Source organism: Octopus bimaculoides, chromosome 7 (genome assembly GCF_046866305.1).
Source record: "Octopus bimaculoides isolate indiv1 chromosome 7, ASM4686630v1, whole genome shotgun sequence".
NCBI classification, from domain to species: domain Eukaryota; kingdom Metazoa; phylum Mollusca; class Cephalopoda; order Octopoda; family Octopodidae; genus Octopus; species Octopus bimaculoides.
The window spans coordinates 34,487,115-34,507,476 of NC_142934.1; the positions used below are offsets into that span (position 1 = coordinate 34,487,115).

General features: G+C 37.2%; 1 protein-coding gene across 1 annotated transcript in view; it reads right to left on the reverse strand.

Moving 5' to 3' along the window:
• LOC149134653 (protein zyg-11 homolog B-like) overlaps positions 1 to 20,362 on the reverse strand; it is a 38,856-nt gene that overhangs the window by 13,618 nt on the left and 4,876 nt on the right. The window contains exon 2 of the mRNA XM_089355143.1: positions 17,457 to 18,510. Within this exon, the coding sequence (XP_089211269.1) occupies positions 17,641 to 18,495 (855 nt within the window). The 5' untranslated portion in view covers positions 18,496 to 18,510 and the 3' untranslated portion in view covers positions 17,457 to 17,640. The remainder of the gene's footprint in view (positions 1 to 17,456; positions 18,511 to 20,362) is intronic.

Here is a 20,362-nt window from a genome sequence, read left to right on the forward strand (position 1 = left end):
TATATATATATATATATATACCTATATATATATATATAGGTATATATATATATATATATATATACCTATATATATATATATATATATATATATATATATATATATATATATATAGGTATATATATATATATATATATATATAGGTATATATATATATATATATATATATATATATATATATAGGTATATATATATATATATATATATATATATATAGGTATATATATATATATATATATATAGGTATATATATATATATATATATATAGGTATATATATATATATATATATATATATATACTATATATATATATATATATATATAGGTATATATATATATATATATATATATATATATAGGTATATATATATATATAGGTATTCACATTGACGGGTATTCACATTGACATTACACATCCAACGGAGCATATTGGCTTCATTCCTTGCAAGCTTACGTATGTCCTCAGCAGTTACAGCCCATGTTTCACTGCCATGTAGCATGGCTGTTCGTACGCATGCGTCATACACTCTGCCTTTTACTCTGAGTGAGAGTCCCTTTGTCGCCAGCAGGGGTAAGAGCTCTCTAAACTTTGCCCAGGCTATTCTTATTCTAGCAACTACACTTTCAGCGCACCCACCCCCACTACTAACTTGGTCGCCCAGATAGCGGAAGCTATCGACTACCTCTAGTTTTTCACCCTGGAATGAGATAGAAGTTGTTTCCTGTTTGTTTACAGTCTTTATTGCACCTGAACATCTGCCACAAACAAAAACTAACTTGCTAGTTAACCTGCCTTTGATGTTGCTGCACCTCTTATGTGTCCATAGCTTGCACCGGGTACATCTTATAGAGTTACTACCTACTCCTTTTCTACATACTGAGCAGGGCCATCTACCTGAAGGGGTTTGTGTTTTATCTACCTTCCTACTTATTAGGATTTTGGTTTTAGCTAGGTTGACTCTAAGGCCCTTCAATTCTAGACCTTGCTTCCACACCTGAAACTTCTCCTCTAGTTCTGATAGTGACTCCGCAATTAGGGCAAGGTCATCAGCATAGAGGAGCTCCCAGGGGCAACCTGTCTTGAACTCCTCTGTGATTGCCTGGAGGACTATGATAAATAAGAGGGGGCTGAGGACGGAACCTTGGTGGACCACTACCTCTACCCGGAATTCATTGCTGTACTCATTTCCAACCCTCACCTTACTGGCAGCATCTCTGTACATGGCTCGCACAGCTCTCACTAACCATTCTTCTATCCCAAGTTTCCTCATTGACCACCAGATAAGGGATTGGGGGACCCTGTCAAAGGCTTTCTCCATGTCAACGAAAGCCAGGTACAGAGGTTTATCCTTAGCTAGGTATTTCTCCTGCAACTGTCTCACTAGAAATAAGGCATCAGTAGTGCTTTTACCTGGCACGAACCCAAACTGCATCTCATCTAAATTGATTCGCTCCCTAATTAGTTGGGCTATGACCCTCTCTGTAACTTTCATAACCTGATCTAACAGCTTGATGCCTCTGTAATTATTTGTATCTAAAGTGTCACCTTTACCTTTGTAGCAGTTGACTATGATGCTGCTACACCAGTCATTGGGTATGACTCCTTCGTGTATCACCTGGTTCGTAATACGGGTGACTAGGCTATAGCCAACACTGCCAGATATTTTGAGCATCTCTGCAGTGATTCCTGATGGGCCGGGGGTTTTCCTGGTCTTCATACTCTTAATTGCTTTATCTACCCTGGTACTATCAACTCGGATAGCTGGTCCCTCTATTGGGTCGACATACGGCAGGCTCTCTTTCTCCCATTCATTCTCTTTATTAAGCAATCTATCGTAGTGGCATCTCCAGACCTCTTTCTTTGCATCCTCATTTAATGCAAGCGTACCATCATCCATGCGAACACATTTCTCTCCTACAACATCACTATTCTCTCTCCTACACTGTCTTGCAACACGAAATACCTCGAGTCTTTGGTCCTCACGGCGTAGAACATTGGCAAATCTTTCCTTATCTGCTTCCCCTCTGGCTAAATAAACCTGTCGCCTAGCCTCCCTTCTGGCACATTGGTACAATTCCCTGCTACCACCGTTCTTCCAGTCCTTCCAAGCCTGTTTCTTTTGTCTAATAGCCCTGTCTACCTCCTTGTTCCACCACCACGTTACTTTCGGTCGAAAGGGGAGTTTACACCAGCCACATATCTCGTCGGTGGCTCTCAACAGGTTGTCCCGCAGAAATCTCCAATTGTCTTCCACGTTGTATGATGCTATATCCCCTTCTATTTCGTTAAATGCTTCAAGTAACTTGTCTCTAAGTTTCTGTCCGTTTGCAGGGTCTTTAAGCTTCCACACCCTTCTCCTCCAAGCCTGTCTAATTCTGGGCAACCATTTTGCCTTGATCCCAAAGTCGCTAACTACTAATCTATATATATACGAGTAAAAATAAATACAAAAAAGGGTTTTTTTTTTTGTATGATTGTTTATAGAGGAATATATTATTTTGTTTAAAAGAGTTCCAACACTGTCTGTTTTTTATGTTTTATTTATATTCCTGCAGAACCAATGTGGGGTATAGAATATGGAATATACAATATATAATATAATATACAATATAAAATAAAATAAAATAAAATAAAAATGGATGGCACCATGAAATAAAGTATTGAATGTAGATGAAATATTGAGTGTTCAATATAAAGGATCAAATATATAAATATAAGTATATAAAGGTGACTCGAGTTTCAGGGCTATTTCCCTTCGTCATGGCCGGTATTCCAACGTCGTCTCCTTCATTGGACACGAAACTCAGCTTACGAAGACTTATTGGGGCAAGCGAAAGCGAAATCAGGATGGTACCTGTGCCCAGCGTCGCTGAAAGTGTAGCTGCTAGAATAAGAATAGCTTGGGCAAAGTTCAGAGAGCTCTTACCTCTGCTGGCGACAAAGGAACTCTCACTCAGAGTAAAAGGCAGACTGTATGACGCATGTGTACGAACAGCCATGCTACATGGCAGTGAAACATGGGCTGTGACTGCTGAGGACATGCTTAAGCTCGCAAGGAATGAAGCCAGCATGCTCCGATGGATGAGTAATGCCAGTGTGCATACCCGACAGAGTGTAAGTATCTTGAGAGAAAAGTTGAACATAAGAAGCATCAGCTGTAGTGTGCAAGAGAAACGATTGCGCTGGTATAGACATGTGGTGAGAATGGACGAGGATAGCTGCGTGAAAAAGTGCCAGACCCTAACAGTTGAAGGAACCTGTGGAAGAGGTAGGCCCAGGAAGACCTGGGATGAGGTGGTGAGGCAAGACCTTCGAACATTGGACCTTACTGAGGCGATGACTTCTGACCAAGACCTTTGGAAATATGCTGTGCGTGAGAAGACCCAGCAAGCCAAGTGAGACCTAAATCCAAGGCCTCTGCCAGGGGTGTAGCCAGCCCACTTATGTGTACCTTTCCTTTTTTGGACACTAAACTCCACTTGCGAAGACCTGTTGAGGCAAGTGAAATCGAACTAAATTTGACGACTGGCACCCATGCCAACGTCGTCTCCTTCATTGGACACGAAACTCAGCTTACGAAGACTTATTGGGGCAAGCGAAAGCGAAATCAGGATGGTACCTGTGCCCAGCGTCGCCTTTCTGGCACTTGTGCCTGTGGCATATGTAAAGACTTTCGAGTGAGATCGTTGCCAGTGTCCCTGGACTGGCTATTGTGCGGGTGGCACATAAAATACACCATTTGAGCATGGCCGTTGCCAGTACCGCCTGACTGGCCTTCGTGTGGGTGGTTCGTAAAAGCACCCACTACACTCTCAGAGTGGTTGGCATTAGGAAAGGCAACCAGCTGTAGAAACTCTGCCAAATCAAATTGGAGCCTGGTGTAGCCATCTGGTTTCACCAGTCCTCAGTCAAAGCGTCCAACCCATGCTAGCATGGAAAGCGGACGTTAAACGATGATGATGATTATATATATATATATATATATATATATATATATATATATATATATAGGTATATATATTTATATCTATTGAAAAAAAAGTTGTCAGAATTTTGGAATAACTTCTTTTATTTATTTTATACATATATTAGCGCTTTCGTTCGTCTTTTGAACTTGTCAAATATAACTCTGTGAAAATACAGAAATCTTGCTTATTTATATAAAACAGGTGTTTTGTTTATAACAGAACATTGTTTTGTCTTTTTGGTTTTTTGGGGGTGAGGCTTTGGCGACAATGGAAGATGTGTAAGCAGATAGATAGATAGACAGGCAGATAGGAGCCTGGTGTAGCTATCTGGTTCACCAGTCCTCAGTCAAATCATCCAACCCATGCTAGCATGGAAAGCGGACGTTAAACAATGATGATGATGATATTTATATATATATATATATATATATAAATATATATATATATATAAAGAAAACTGTCTAATTGATCCCCAACAAACTTCAACCACAAACACGACATATTTCTATTCCATCTACTTTACTCCTTCTACTCCTGTAAGCTACAAAACTGCATTAACTCTTGACACAAAATCAACCATACTTCCCAGATCCTGCATTAAGCACTTCTCACAATCCTTATCCAAAATTGTAGCCTTTTGCAACACTATTGCACACACTTTTTTATGTAGACATAAATTTCACTAGTCTAAGAGAGCCTGCAAAGTGCATGGATAATTTAAGGGAAGTAGAGTAGAAAGTTATGCTCAAGGATAGAAAACACAATAACATTGCTGTTATTTGATGTGCACATGTCTGATCAACCCTTCTCAAGCAAACCTACAGTAGATGAGCAGTTGATCAAACATTTAAATATGATCCACAGATTTAACATTCCAAATATCCTACACTGCATACTCCAATATTCAGTTGCTTAAGCCCAAGTCAGCTTTGGTTCAACCAACCTACAATTGAAGATGTCCCAATCATACTCTTTAGTCTGTTTTAACTACAGTATATCTAGGACTACATTTTCATTGCAGTAACTAATGTAGCGCATGAGGTGGCAGAGTGTGTTGTATTTCTTGTGTTGTCCAGTTTTTTCTGTCTGTAAGATTTGGTTATGGTCAGAACAGAGGTGTGAGAAGTAAGAACACAACAATAGCTGTTTGGCATTTATTTCAGATGAAATGCATCCCACAACAGTGCCTGGGGTACTAAAGTTACCTATTCTTCAGTTATACTTAGTGTGTATGTTTTCTCAGTTTGCCAGGATTAGGTTGTAGGGAGCATGAATTTAAGATGGTGTTACAATAGTGTTCTAAGATGTGTCTAGGTATGTAGAGTGGAGGAGTTAAAAGTAGCAGCAGGCATAGTGAAGATTGCAAGTTACTGTAAAACCAAATTGTGCTTTTGCATGTCCAGGTGGTGTTCCTTCATCAATGATTTTGATTTTTTTCATGGTATAGGCTAACTATAAATGTCACCCATGTGTAGCTTGTTATTATGTAAAATGTATTATTTTATAGTGATTTGTGGCAGGTTAGGGGTGGCCTTGTGCAGAACTGATAATCTATAATTAATCTATTGTTTGCAGATGGTGATATATTGTGAAATTGGGCAGATATGGAATAGGAGTTGCCATGTGCAGAACTGATAAACTGATAATCTACATTTAATCTATCTTGCATATTGTGATTTGTGGTAGATAAGAAGAGTTGGGGACCTTGTACAAAGTGATGTGATAATCTACATTAAATCTATTGTTTGCAAATTATGATTTATTATGCAGATATGAGTTGTGGGGGCTTGTGCAGATCTGATCTATATTTAATCTGTTGCTGTAGAGGAGGTTACTCAGTCTGTTCTGTCCAAATATGACAAGTGAGAGTACTCACTCTATTTAGGCTTCATTGAGGAGTGGGGAGTCTGTCACATCTTAGCTATGTGATATGAATGTTGGACATAATTCACAACATTATAGTCTTCTGTATATATTGTATATTCATAACAGTATGTATTGAATGTTCATACTAAATGAATAATATATTAGTACTTAGTGTAACAGTCGGGTGTATTTTATGCTTTGCAGCAATGCTGGTGAGGGAAATGAAATATTTGGTAATGGTAAAGTTCAGTGAGTGAGGTGGTTGATGTAGAGTTATAATTGTGTGCCATTATATATTGGGAATGGTGGAATTATGTAACTTTAATGCCAACTGCATATGAAGCTGCATGTTTTGCAGATATAAAGAAGGTAAAGATTGAAGAGAGTGGTTGAGAGAACATCATTTAATAAACAGCAGATTTCCATGTCATCAGATTTGCACTCTACAAGTTTGGAAACCTACTGGTAATTTGTTGCTGCACAGTCTTTGAGGTTTATACATCAACCAACTGTCATAATTCTGTGTTATGGAACAGACAATCAGAAACCAATTTATTTTTTTAAATATAGTAAAATGTATAGAAAAACTAACAATTAAGTGAAAAGAGCAGTGTATATACATTTTCACTGGCCAATCAGTCAGTTTCAACACACTAATCTAAATAAAATTCTATTTTTTAAAATCTTTTATCAAATAGATTAATGAAGCAAACTTAGAATATAAGGTTTCAAATGGTGATGGTCAGAGTCAATTTAGTTGACCCAAGTATGTAATTGTTATTTATAACAGTAAAACTTTTCACAAACCCTACCCCAACAAACCAAACTACATCTCTTCTCTTCCTCACATTTCCTCTTTTCATGCACTATGCTAATCCCTCGCTCCCCAATCCTGTCCTTGACCCCTCTATAGACCTAGGTCTCACCAGACACTGCATTCCTCACCTCCACACTCTTTGCATTCATGTGAAATCTCTACTCTCTACTCACTCACCTTTGGCAATGCCCTGCCGTTCATATTCTGACCCCGTACTTTGAGGGTATAGCTGAGCACTTCACCAACATCTAACTCTCTTGTTCTACTCTACCATCCCATTTATATTCTTATCCTCATTCCTAGAGAGTATGCCCTAGCATGTTGCCAACATCTCTCTCCTCCTCTCTCTGGCAGTCTTCCACTCTCTCACTCTGGTTAAGTAACCATGTATCTCCTCTACAGCAACACAGCTGTTTCTGTCCTCATTCTTCATCTCTCTCTCTCTCTCTGACTGGGTAACCATGTACCTCCTCTACAGCAAGACACTTGTTTCTGTCTCTGTTACACTGTAACCTTTCATCAACTGGCACAAGATCTCCTCCTCCAATGCCTCCTCCCCTCTTAAAAGATTTTTGACTTGCAAGTTATTTGGTGATCCTGCCAGTGCTGATGCCATGTAAAAAAGCATCTAGTCCACACTGTAAATTGGTTGGCATGTGGAAGGGCATCTAGCCGTAAAAACCATGCCAAAACTGACTTTGCCTGTGCTGGTGCCATGTAAAAAGCACTCAGTTCACTGTGGGATGGTTGGTGTTAGGAAGGGCATCCAGCCATAAAAAAACCATGCCAAAAGAGACACTGAAGCCTAGTGCAGTCTTCTGCCTAGCCATCCAACTCATGCCAGCATGGAAAACCAACATTAAATGATGATGATGAATCTCAGGGGTTCTACTCTAATCATATGAATGAAATTAATAAAGACTTGTACAGTACAGTGAGAACATCTCACTCTCAACAGACTTCCTCAGTAGAAATAGTGGCATAATAAAATGCATCTAGTCCATGCTGTAAGATAATTAGTAATAGGAAGGGCATCCAACCACAAAAATTCAATCACAACTTTAACTGCTTGTACATGACTAAAACTTAACCACGTTGGTGCTATGCACAATAATGAGCCCCATAACTTTCTTCCATTCAGTATGCAAATGAACATCCCACATCCCACCAACCACCACTTTTACTACCACCATGAAGCAGAGAACTATCATGCAGCATGCCAACATATGAGGCAAGAAAGATCTGGAGAATAGAGATATTACAACAGAGGTATGTAGATATATGTGCTATGTACACGAGGTACCTCAACAGACAACTTAGAGGTAAAGAACCAACATACAAATTCTTTTGCATAGATAACAACTCTTAAGTGGGTGAAGTATATTGTTAACAGAGAAATAATTATAAATTAGGGTTCAATAACACTGGGGAATAGGGTTTTTGTTGTCTGATATTATAGACATATTTCCAACTAATTCTGGGGTACTGATTTCAAAAATGAAATCCATTTTGATCTATCATGTCAAGACTTTTCATGAACTCAGATGTCCATTTTACAAAATTTTTGGTATTGTTACCATTTCTAATTTGACTTCATCAAATGTGAACCCATGTATGGAGCTTGGCATAACTTTGAAAACATAGTTTTTCAAGTCATTTCAAGTAAATACAAATACAAAAGTGAAAACAAAAGTCATGATTTAAGTATCTCGAGTAAATAAAAAGTATCAAACTTGAGCAACTTTCACTATTTTCAACTTGACAAGTTTCAAATGTCATGATAATGACAGAAATGTCCTTTATACAATTAAATGTTAAGAAACAACATATTTTGGGGGCCTTGACACCATACATGTCTCATATTTGCAGAATTAGTCTGCAGATTTGCCCGCGCTCCACTTAATTTAGTGTGATTATCATTGCAAACTAGATGAGATAGGTTTTGTTGAACTTTTAACTGTTTCTTATGAAAATTGGTATTTTCAATGTGCTCTTAATGTTTTAATTGTAAGGTCATATGGATCAAGGTCACTTTTTGTCAAGCATGGTCAAAGAATTGTAAAAAGAACTTCATGGTATATATGCTCTTTATGGAACTTTGCCATCACAAATCTGCATTTGCTTACTTTATAACTGTTGACTATTCTGAAAATGCTTTTCTCAAGTGATAACTGGCTTGAATATGTTTTGTGTTTCAGAAATATGGCCAGTTGTGAAAGAAGAGAATGTAAAAACAGCTCCAGTGTCTTCTGCTTATTTCTGGATTAGGTAGTGAAACAAAATCACAGATTTTGTGAAGAAAGCTTACCTTACTTCCTTACTTACTTACTTTAGCATGAAGTGACAAGACAAAGCCTGGGGACATCATACAGGGTGCAAAACATGTGTTCAAACACAGACAGTGACTGCTTCAAATACTTAAGCACAAAGTTTCCTGTTTTGTCTTGTGAGAAAATTAAGGTTGGTGTATTTGATGGGCCACATATTAGATGACTATTGCAGAATGAGTTGATTTTGGAGACCATATCTGGCACTGAAAAAGAAGCATGGAATGCTTTTGCTGCAGTTGTATCTGATTTCCTTGGAAATAAGAAGCCATCAAATTATGAAGATCTTGTGCAGACCTTGTTAACCAGTTTTCAAGCACTGGGCTGCAACATGGGTGTAAATGTGTATTTAAATCTATTCTAAGATGTGTAAATTAAACATTTTGTGTAATATATTTGTTAATAAATAAACAATAAAAAAGCACTATTTGGTTTCTGTTATTTCAGTATTACATTTAATGACAAAATTGACATTTTTTAGTAAAAAAATGAATGTCTGTTTAACAAAAAACTTGACATGATAGAAAATTCCAAAGGACATTTCTGAGCCCAGCACCATCAGATTAGGGAGGACTAATTGTAAAAAGCAAGACCACTTAAATGTTTGCAAAACTGTTCCCCAGTGTAATAGATGACAACAATCTTGTTATCACATCTGGGAACAACATTAGATTAGGTAACCATATGTACATAGAAGTATGAGTATGCTATAAAGAATGAAGAAGGGATCAAAGAGGCTTCCAGAGTTTTGTGATGCAACTGACCTAACACAACTGTAATACAAATTTCTGAAAGCTGGTCAGCTACCTGCCTGCCTACAAATCAGGCAAACATGTAAAGTCAAATAGACTTTATACTCACCAGGAAATGGGACTGAAACCAGTGAATATTCAATACTTCCCTAATGTAAAGAAAATCTATCTACATAGACTGGTAACTAAGATATCAGGATAAGAGTTAGACAAATCTAGACTCAGTACACAAACTGGACAAAAATGGTATGGGAGCTGAAAGGGCTTCTGTGATATTTAAGTTTAAAAAAGAGATGGATAACTATGACAGTGAACTGTTTCTAAAAGATAACTTGCTGAGAGCTCCCAACCAGATCTGTGGATGAAGCAAGATTCCGACCAGGCTGAGAATAACATGGTGGAAGAACGGTATAGAAAACAGAGGTACAAAAGCAAAGAAGCAGAGATAAAAGAAAAAAGCAACAGCGTGGTCAGTGACAGGTAACAATAAACTGAAAATATTTGACAAAGTAGGATATACAGTCGTCAATCAGGGAGTACAAGGAATTGTTAACTACAATGATGGTTGCAAAAGCACCATAATCAACTTCTATATGAGCAATAGGGATGTTGTGAAAAGGAGTAACTACAGATGTACCAAAATGGACGTCATGAAAGTGGTGGAAAGAGTTAATGAAAAAATAGCTCAGACAAGACAGCCAGAATGGAATATATCAATGTAGTTGTCAAAGTCAGACAACTTCAGAAAGAGCAAGCTACTAGATCTCACATTTATTAAGTGTACATGTAGCTGTTTGTTGGGATTCAGCTTCAGTCAGTTTATTATAAGGTTGTTAGATTCTTCTCGTCTATCATATAATTCTGCAGGTCCCTCTTTTTATTACATTTCTCCAGTTCTTCCTCTATATGACAGTTCTCCAGATTCCTCTTATTATTAGTTTTGCAGGTGCCTCCTGTTTATAACAGTTTTCTACATCCCTCCTGTTTACTACAGTTATCTATATCTCTGTTGTTTATTAGTTCTCCAGGTCCCTCCTCTATATTAGCTTTCCAAATCCATCCTGTTTATTACAGTTTTCCAGATCCCTCTTATTGTTACAGTCCTGCAGGCCCCTCTTATTATTACAGTTCTTGAGGTTCCTTTTGTTTATTAAAATTCTCAATGACCCTCTTGTTTATTGCAGTTCTGCAGCACTGTGGGCCAAAAGGGCCATTTCACAGACATCCACAATCAACTTGAATATTCTAGAAAATAAAAAGCTATTACTAAAAGCTAAACAGGTGCATGTTTTTGAAAGTAAAATTTATCAAGGAATCCATTTTTGAGCCCTAAACAGATGAATTTTCAAGTGGTATTGAAAATGTCAATCATCATCATCAGTTAATGTTCGTTTTCCATGCTGGCATGGGTTGGATAGCTTGACAGAAGCTGGCAAGGCCAGGGGCAGCACTGGGTTCCATAGTCTGTTTTGGCATGATTTCTACAGCTGGATGCCCTTCTTAATGCCAACCACCTTCCATGTCTTTCTGGGTCTTCCTCTTCCACAACTTCCCTCTACTTTAAGAGATTGGCACTTCTTTATGCAACTGTCCTCATCCATCCGCATCACAAAAATAAGATTTGAGATTATGGTCCTTTTAAATAAATATCAACAGTTACATTATATTTTTATGCTGAAATTGGTATAAAATCATATACATTATGAACTTTACACAATTGCATCTTTATTAACAACTGAATGGGATTAACATTATCTTAATCGTTTAAATAATACATAAAAGGAAACCAATCTGTTTGATAAATACTGTATGAATTCACTGTATTAGTAATCTATTTAGAAAGCTAGCAAATGGAATAGCTTGTACTTTATTATTGAATGAAATTTAGAAATTACAAAAGACATGTTTTACATGCATTTTGAATTTCTTTTGTTCTTTTATTTGTTTCAGTCATTTGACTGTGGCTATGCTGGAGCACCACCTTTAGTCAAACTTATTCTTTGTAAGCCTAGTACTTATTCTATCGGTCTCTTTTGCTGAACCACTAAGTTACGGGGACGTAAACACACCAGCATCGGTTGTCAAGCGATGTTGGGGAGGACAAACACAGACATACAAACACTCACACACACGCGCACACACATATATATACGTTGGGCTTCTTTCAGTTTCCGTCTACCAAATCCACTCACAAGGCTTTGGTCAGCCTGAGGCTATAGTAAAAGACACTTGCCCAAGGTGCCACGGAGTGGGACTGGACCCAAAAGAGAAGCATTATACAGTTTGACAAAAGTTGTTGATTTGGAATCAAGTAAGTTTATTTAGGTTCAACATAGAAATTATAGACAGAAACATCATAAAAATTTTTCATTTCCCAAGATGCATTGTAGTTGAGTTAGAGGATAATGAATTTATGTACTTGATGAAAAAAATTCAAAAGGTTGAAAAAGGTGGCCTGACTACAAAAAATGTTGTATAAAGGACATTTGACCTGTTACTGCAATAAAAATATGGCAGAAATGGAAATTGATGTAAGTTTGTTTTGTTATTTCACATCTGAGTGATTATTATAACACCACCGCTGAACTCAATGTTTTCTTCCTCTGAATGGTTTTGTAGGGTATGGATGTTAATTTTCCAAAATATAGGTTTTCTTGGTACATAATAATAAATGTTAAATTTTTTGTTGCAGAGCAAGTATTTAAGTCAGATGGGGTATTTCCTATATGCAAAAATACTCTTTTGAATTAAAAGTGATTGCTTCATTCAATAGGCAGGTGAAATATGTGTGACATCAATCTTGTCTGATTTCTGAAAGATCATTTGTGAATTTTTGATATTTAAGTTTAAGGATGAAAACTAGTGGATACAAAAATTGTTGCAGCTTTTGGGGTTCCATTAAACATTGTTTCTTTTGACTCCAGATTTTCAAAGTGGATGTATTTGAGTGCATTTGTCATAGATTGAGTATGCTAGTTCAACATTGGTTGAATCAATTAATTTTTTTTTTATATATATAAAATGCAAACTCCAAGTTTCCAAATTATGAAGTGCTCTAGTTGCAAGCTAAATTTTCTCACACTTTGTACCTTTAAAACTGGAAGAGTTCCAAAACTAAAACTTGTGTTTTTCTGAAAGCTTTTACTGTGAGCTTACAGAATAATATACGGTGTTGTACTGAGGTTCGCTAGATTTGCGAGTTATTTTTACACTTGCATTTGAATAATATTCCTAAAAATGCATAATTTTCTTGATTTCTCAACAGATTTCCCCAACAAATCCTACCGAAAGAGCCTCACAATCTAAAAAAAACTAACAAGACTATTAAAATTGACCTGTTTTAGGCTGTAAGTATGAAATTACTAGCAGTTATGAAGTTTAAAATAAATTTTTGTCATTAAAAATTAGTAATACATACTTTTTCTCAAATTCTCAATAAATATTTAGCTCATTATTTTCAAACGAAATTTGCCTGCTTTTTATTAAATTTGAATGCTCATAAAAAATTATTGGATATATAAAGATATAAGCATAAGTTTTTTGTTGTTGCTGAACTGCATATTGTTTTTGGAAAATCTATACATTTTGGAAGGCTTGTCTTTACCTATGTCTACCCAGTAACCCACTGTGTCCAGGTTTCTTGTGCTTTTTTATACAATTCTCCATATACCACTTGTTCATTACAGTTCTCCAGGTTTCTCCTTTGTATTTCAGTTTTCTGGATCCCTCCTGTATATTAGGTCCCACCCAAGTATTCTTGCCTGTCACTTCCAACTAACAAGGTCACCAATCCTGACAACATCCATCAAGGGATATCAGTGCTAACCTGTACTCAAACCAAATTGTCTCTCTCTCTCTCACCACCGCTCTCTAGGTATATATCCTTGATCTTTAAAAATGTGCTGGAGTTGAGAAAGCCTATTTCTCTGGCCCTACTAACATCCAATGCCTCAAAGTTGATAGACACCAGGTGTTAACATTTCCCAATAACATGAAATTCTTAACTTCCTTGATGACCACCTCTATATAGCTTTCATAAAGCCAGATCTACTGGGGACTCACTCTCTTTCCTCAATCACCAGCAGGCTCTTGTGCTCACAAAATTTGGTAAAAACTGTTATTATCCTTGTTGCCAGTGAAGCTTTTGCCTGGCATGTAAATCTTAAAAAAATGTCTGTCTATGAGCCCCATCCATTTCTTATCTTTGTCAGATTATACCATTGCAGTGTGTTGATTGAGCTATCTACAAATGTCACTGTATCTACTCTGGTGTTCCCCAAGGTTCACTCCTGTCCTCTGCACTCTTTCCTCCATCAAAAACCTTCTTCCAGTCAATTTCACCAACTCATTCTTACAAATATGATTTTACTCTTCATTCTTCCCCAACTTCCAGCAACCAGCATCATCTATATGCAACCCAGGCACCTCATACTGAATCAGCCCAGGTGCTATACAGAAAATCCATAAAACATCTGCTAATGGAGTCATACCAATCTTGTTTTCCAACCATTACACATATTAATAAAACATTACCACAACCCAAACATGACTAGTTTTCAAATGGAACCCATCATTGAGGATCTCTCCTGAAGAATACATGTCTTCAAGATAACTAAAACAGCATCAGAAAAACTTATCTTCCTCTTCAAAACCAGAAAAAATTTCAGCCCTTAACTAGTAACCTTTTCCAAAGGTCAAATAAGACCAACAATGGTACTGTTTCCACATCTGCAACACAGAGAGATATGCTAGCCTGCATTCAAGTGATTGGCACAACACCACTTACAGACTCCAAACTCTCTGCCAGAGACATACTGTGGTTTTCCTACCACTACTAGTGTCTTCTGTTCCTTTGGAGCTAGCTGCTCTCATACCACCTCCACTCAGTCACTCTCAATGCATTCCATTCATCTCTCCTTCCTTCATCATTTATGTAGTGTTCATTCAACCCCCATCTCACACTAAACACTACAGTCAGTTCTTCCTAACTCTGGAATTTCCTCCCTGCAGCTATATGCTCGCAAATGTTCAAGAGTAACCTTAACTGTGCCCGCCTCATAGATTTTGGAGAGCCTACAAAGGCAATGAGTACAGCTAATTTTAAACCAGTAAAAAATAACAGAGGACTTTAAGACCAGTTGTCCGAGTAAACTTTTGTATGCTCATAGCCTAGTTTTCATAGCTGAATATTTTGAAAAATTAGAGGTTTTCTAAAATGGAAGCCAAGTCTAGAATTAAGATACTAGCATCTCAATTACCTAACAAAAGTTTTAGCAAGAGGAAAAGGATTATAGTAGGAGGTCATACTTAATATTCAGATAAGGAGTCAAGATCTGTATTCTGTATAACCACTGTCAACAATGGGTAATAAGATCTCTATACTGTGCAATCAATGTAAACCATTCTATGTAAACTATGGGTGCACAAGAGGTGCACTAGTTGATAGAAGACTCCATTAACAGCAAGTACACATAAACAATTAACAGTAAGGGCACTATCATCATCATTTAATGTCAGGCTTCCATGATGGTATGGGCTGAACAGTACAACAGGATCTGATAAGTCAGAGGACTGAATTGAGCTCTAATGTCTGCTTTGGCAGACATTAGTTTCTGCAGCTGGATGCTTTTCCTAATACCAGTACTGAGTACTTCAATCATAACACCAGCACTAATGAAGTTACTATTAAACTCCAAGATGAAAAAAAAAGCCCTTCAATTGAGTGGGACAGCAGTATTGAGGGAGATGACTTTATGCCAGATGTAGAGAGAGTAAGCTGTGATGGGGGGGGGGGGGGACAGGTGTCTTCCTGTAGAGGAGATACATGGCTTTCCCAACTTGAAAGGGAGAAAAAACAGTGGGGATGAGGGGATGTACTCTCAAGGTACAAAAACGTGGATATAAGAAAGAATATGGAAAGAGGATTGAGAAGGGTGGGTAAGTTCAGGAAAATGTGAAGGGAGAGTGATAGATGGTTAGAAGTGGGGATAGAAGTGATTGGCGAATATGGGTGGAGGTGTTGTCAGTGGTGAATCTCAGTTTGGAGATAGGGAAGATGAAGGAAATTGGAATATGCTAGGGAGAAGGTGATTGATGGCGGTACAAAAAAAGGAGTGTAGATGAGAAACCTCTTAAATGCCCAAAAAGCTGGCTAAAAATAATTAACAGTTTCTTTTACCTTGATAACCTAATCAGCTTTGGAGTTAAGTGCTGCAAAAGCATAGAAGCCAGAGTAAAGTTAAGAAGAGTAATTAGTTTAAAAAGCTGAGTTCATGAGTGAAGAGCATGGTTGTGGCGGATATGTGAAGAATGAATTGAAACAAGGCAAGCAAGCTCTGCTCGATGAGTAATCTTAATGTGTATGAATGACAGAGCATAAATGAAGTGAAGATAAAAACAGTATGGAAAACAGAAGACTGAACAACTATTAACATGTGTTGCATATGAAGGATGACATGATGCAGTATTAGAGAAGACTTGTCCATATAAACCAAATATAGAAAAAGGGGCAAATGATGATAATGACGATGATGATTATTGTACCAGTAATATAGTGAGTAAGTTCAGTTAACTATACACACACACACACAAATATAGTCTTGATTTTAGTATTGTCAAAATAAATTCTGTAATATCACTCTGCTGGATGTGCAATGTAAGCGTACATGTGCAACAAAGAGCTAGTGTGTTAAGAGAAAAGTTAGGCATAAGAGGAATTGGATGCAGTGTGCAAGAGAGAAGATTGCACTAATTTGGTCATGTGATGCAGATGGATATCAACAGCTTCACAAAGTGGATGGAACTCATTGAAGAGGGAGACCCAGGAAGACATGGTATGAAGTACTGAAGGATAACCTCAGGACACTGAACCTTATGGAGGAGATGACAAAGAGACCAAGATATGTGGCACCTTGCTGTACTCAAGATGGCCCTTCCTCCACACGAGAAGTGTTAATGCTGCTCCCACTGCTGAAAATGATTGGCTTGCAAGAGCCCTATACCAATACCATATAAAAAGCACTCATGCTGGTACACATAAAAACACCAATGTCAGTGCCACATTAAAAGCACCCAGCACACACTGTAAAGTGGTTGGCATTAGGAAGGGCATCAAGCCATAGAAACCAAGCCAAATCAGACTGGAACCTGGTGCAGCTCTCTGGCTGTTGAGCCATGAACTCAATGAAGTGTTGGTGGTAGACTTTTTCCAGTACCAACAATGTCAAAATTACTAAACTACTGTAGCTTGTCTTCAATACTCTCCTCAGAAATATTATTACTTACAGATGCATTGAATAAAATCATTATAATGTTCATGACAAATTTTGAAACTTAAACCCTTTTCAGTCAGTAATTATGCACCTTGGATCACTCAACACAAATTGGAATACCATCATCATAGCTTTAACATGTGTTGTCTTTTTCCACAAAGGTAAGAGTTGAATGGCCTATAAACACAACACCTTTCCTTTGACTGTCATCTTATGTAATTCTGTCTGCAAATTCTTGTTATTATATCTGACCTTGGGCAAATGTAATTTTCTATAGTCTTAGGTCAATCCATTCTTTGTGAGAGAAATTGGGTATACAAACATTGTATAGGAGCCTGTAAGAAAGATTGTACCAGTAATTGAAAAGCTATAGCCATTCTATAACACTATGTCACACTGATTGTACTTCAGAATTATATTATGGGCTCATGTGTCTATGGAATGCTCAGCCACTTACAAGTTAGTTCAACAGTAGGTAATTCAGTTCATTGAATAACTGAATCTAGATAATCAAATGATGGTGTTCCATCAATTGCTATATATCCTCTACATATACAGTATGTTTCATTGGCAATATGGAATAAATTACTAAACAAAAAAACTCACAATAACTGAAATAAAAGAAAAGCTGCAATACTTACAATAATATCACTTCAGATATTTCTTCTTTCCCAGATATATCTAAAGAGGTTAAATTTGGTAGACAGGTTTTACGCACAAGCAGTTCTTGTATTCTAAATCGTGTCTGTGTGTTGACAAATGTCTGTGCATCACTATCAGATACATCGAGGTGGGTCAGTTTGGATAATTCACATAATATCGACACTAACTCGTCATTATGCGATGCCCGCAAATTGTACATAGACAAGCAACGTAACCGATCTTTGCATTTTCTTAATGGAGAAATGTCATTGATAGGTGTACCTGATATGTCAAGACTTTCAAGAGTAGGTAACTCTTCAACTATTATTTCAAGTCCATGTTTATTAAATTCTGTGTTACTAACATTGAGGCTTTGTAAGTTTTGAAGTTTTGCCAATGATATGACCACACAATACTTGTTGCTACTAATAAAAGTACTATTACTTACATTCAACATTCGCAAGTTAGAAAGTGTCCACTCTCCAAGACAGCCAATAACATCATTTACAGCTACTGATTTCAAACCAGTTATTTCCAGTTCAGATATTTTATGTGACTTTAATATCCGTAGGCCTTTTGTTGTGAGCTGAGCATCGCGAATTGACACTCGTTTCAAGATAGAAACACTTGGGTCAAATAAACTTAATGTTTCATCATTTAGCTTACCCTTTTCACACAAACTCTGCAGAATTTGTTCAGATAATTTTCCATGGAAACAAACATCAGGGTCTTTGAATACAAGCTTCCGGTTGCTTTTTTCCACTCCAGGTTGTACCTGGCACAAGTTTCCAATGTTGTCACAAATAAAATCAACGCAACAGTCTTGGAGGCTGTTTGGAGTATCATACATGGTGCCTAGTAAAAACTGAAAAATTAGAAGCAAGAAACAAACAAAAATTAGAAAGAAACAATGAAAACTACCAAAGTGAAGACTGATATCATTAGAATATACAAACATTTGTAAATTTATCTCCAAGTTAAACTGGTATTATTGCCAGCAATTAATAACCATCACATAATAACCAACACAACTGTGTAATTGTCTTTACATTAAGTTTCGATTTATTTATGCTTTATATTTTTGTTTTCTACATTTTACTGAACAAACTTCAAAAATTACTCTAAATATTTTTAAAATTATAAAAGTAACTCCTTCATTATTATCAGTGCCTGCCTTCTATGAACTGGATGGTTTGACAGGAGCTGACAAGTCAGAAGACTGCACTAAGTTCTACTGTCTGCTTCTGCTTTGACATGGTTTTTACATTCCTAATGCCAACCACTTCAGTGTAGACTGGGTGCTTTTACATGGCACCAACAGCAATGAGGTCAAACAACTTACAAAATTCTTCAACGAAGGGAGTAGTATTCAGGAAGGTGGCTTTGTGCCACTTAAGAGGAGTATAAGTAGAGGGAGAGATATAGACATCTTGAAGTAAAGAAGATAAACAGCTACCTCAGTAGGAGAGAAAGAGAAGAAAAAGAGACAAAAGAAAGGAGAGAGAAGATGGTGAAGATGTGACAATGGAGGATGTGCACCACTCACAATGAGTGTAGAATCTCCAAAACTGGTGGTTGGGGAGAACCACAATTCAATAGAGTATTAGAAAATTACTATTTTTAAATCTCACAATGAGAGATATTCAGCAACAGTACTTTGTAGTAAAGATTGTTTGCCAACCTAACATGGCAGTCCTGGTTTAGGACGAATGTTGTGTAATTTAGCCCCAGGTGACATCATCTCCAGCTGGCTACATGACATGATCTGTGTCCTTATATTTTCGAACAAGGGAATCTAGCACCCCCACTCAGCTCAAAACAATATCTGTGTATCACGATTTCCATGTGTATTTCCCTTCATCAGCACAGAATAATTGTTCAGCTAGAGGTGGCGCTGCCAAATTCCCGTTTGAAATATATAATTTTCAAAGTGACAACTAGTCACTGATCTACAAACTAGAAAATTACTATTTTTTAATCTCACAATGCAATACACAGATATTGTTTTGAGCTGAGTTGGGGTGCTAGATTCCCTTGTTCGAAAATATAAGGACACAGATCGTGTTGTATAGCCAGCTGGAGACGATATCTCCTGGGGCTAAATTACAGTAACATTCGTCCTAAACCAGGACTGCCATGTTATGTTGGCATACAAAGTACTGTTGCTGAATATCTCTCGTTGAGATTTTAAAAAAGTAATTTTCTAATTTATAGATCAGTGACTAGCTGTCACTTTGAAAATTATATATTTCAAACGGGAATTTGGCAGCCGAACAATTATTCTGTACTGATGAAGGGAAATAACCCGGAAATCGCGATACACAGATATTGCTTTGAGCTGAGTGGGGGTGCTAGATTCCCTTGTTTGAAAATATAAGGACGCAGATTGTGTTGTAAAGCCAGCTGGAGATGACGTCTCCTGGGGCTAAATTACACAACATTCGTCCTAAACCAGGACTGCCATGTTAAGTTGACAAACAATCTTTACTTTAATGGAGTATTGTTGATCATTTTTTCAATCCTAGTAAGTAGCCCAGCTAGAAGTCAGTAGCTGGGCATAGGCTTACCAATAGGTTCAGCAATTTCCTGAACTGTTACCTGGGCTAGGTGTTTGTTGTATCTGACAGCAGGCTTCCACTAAAAGATCATTTCCACTTGTACCTTCTAACAAACATGAAATGTGGCACTCTGCAAAGGAAGGTGCAGTATGAAGCATT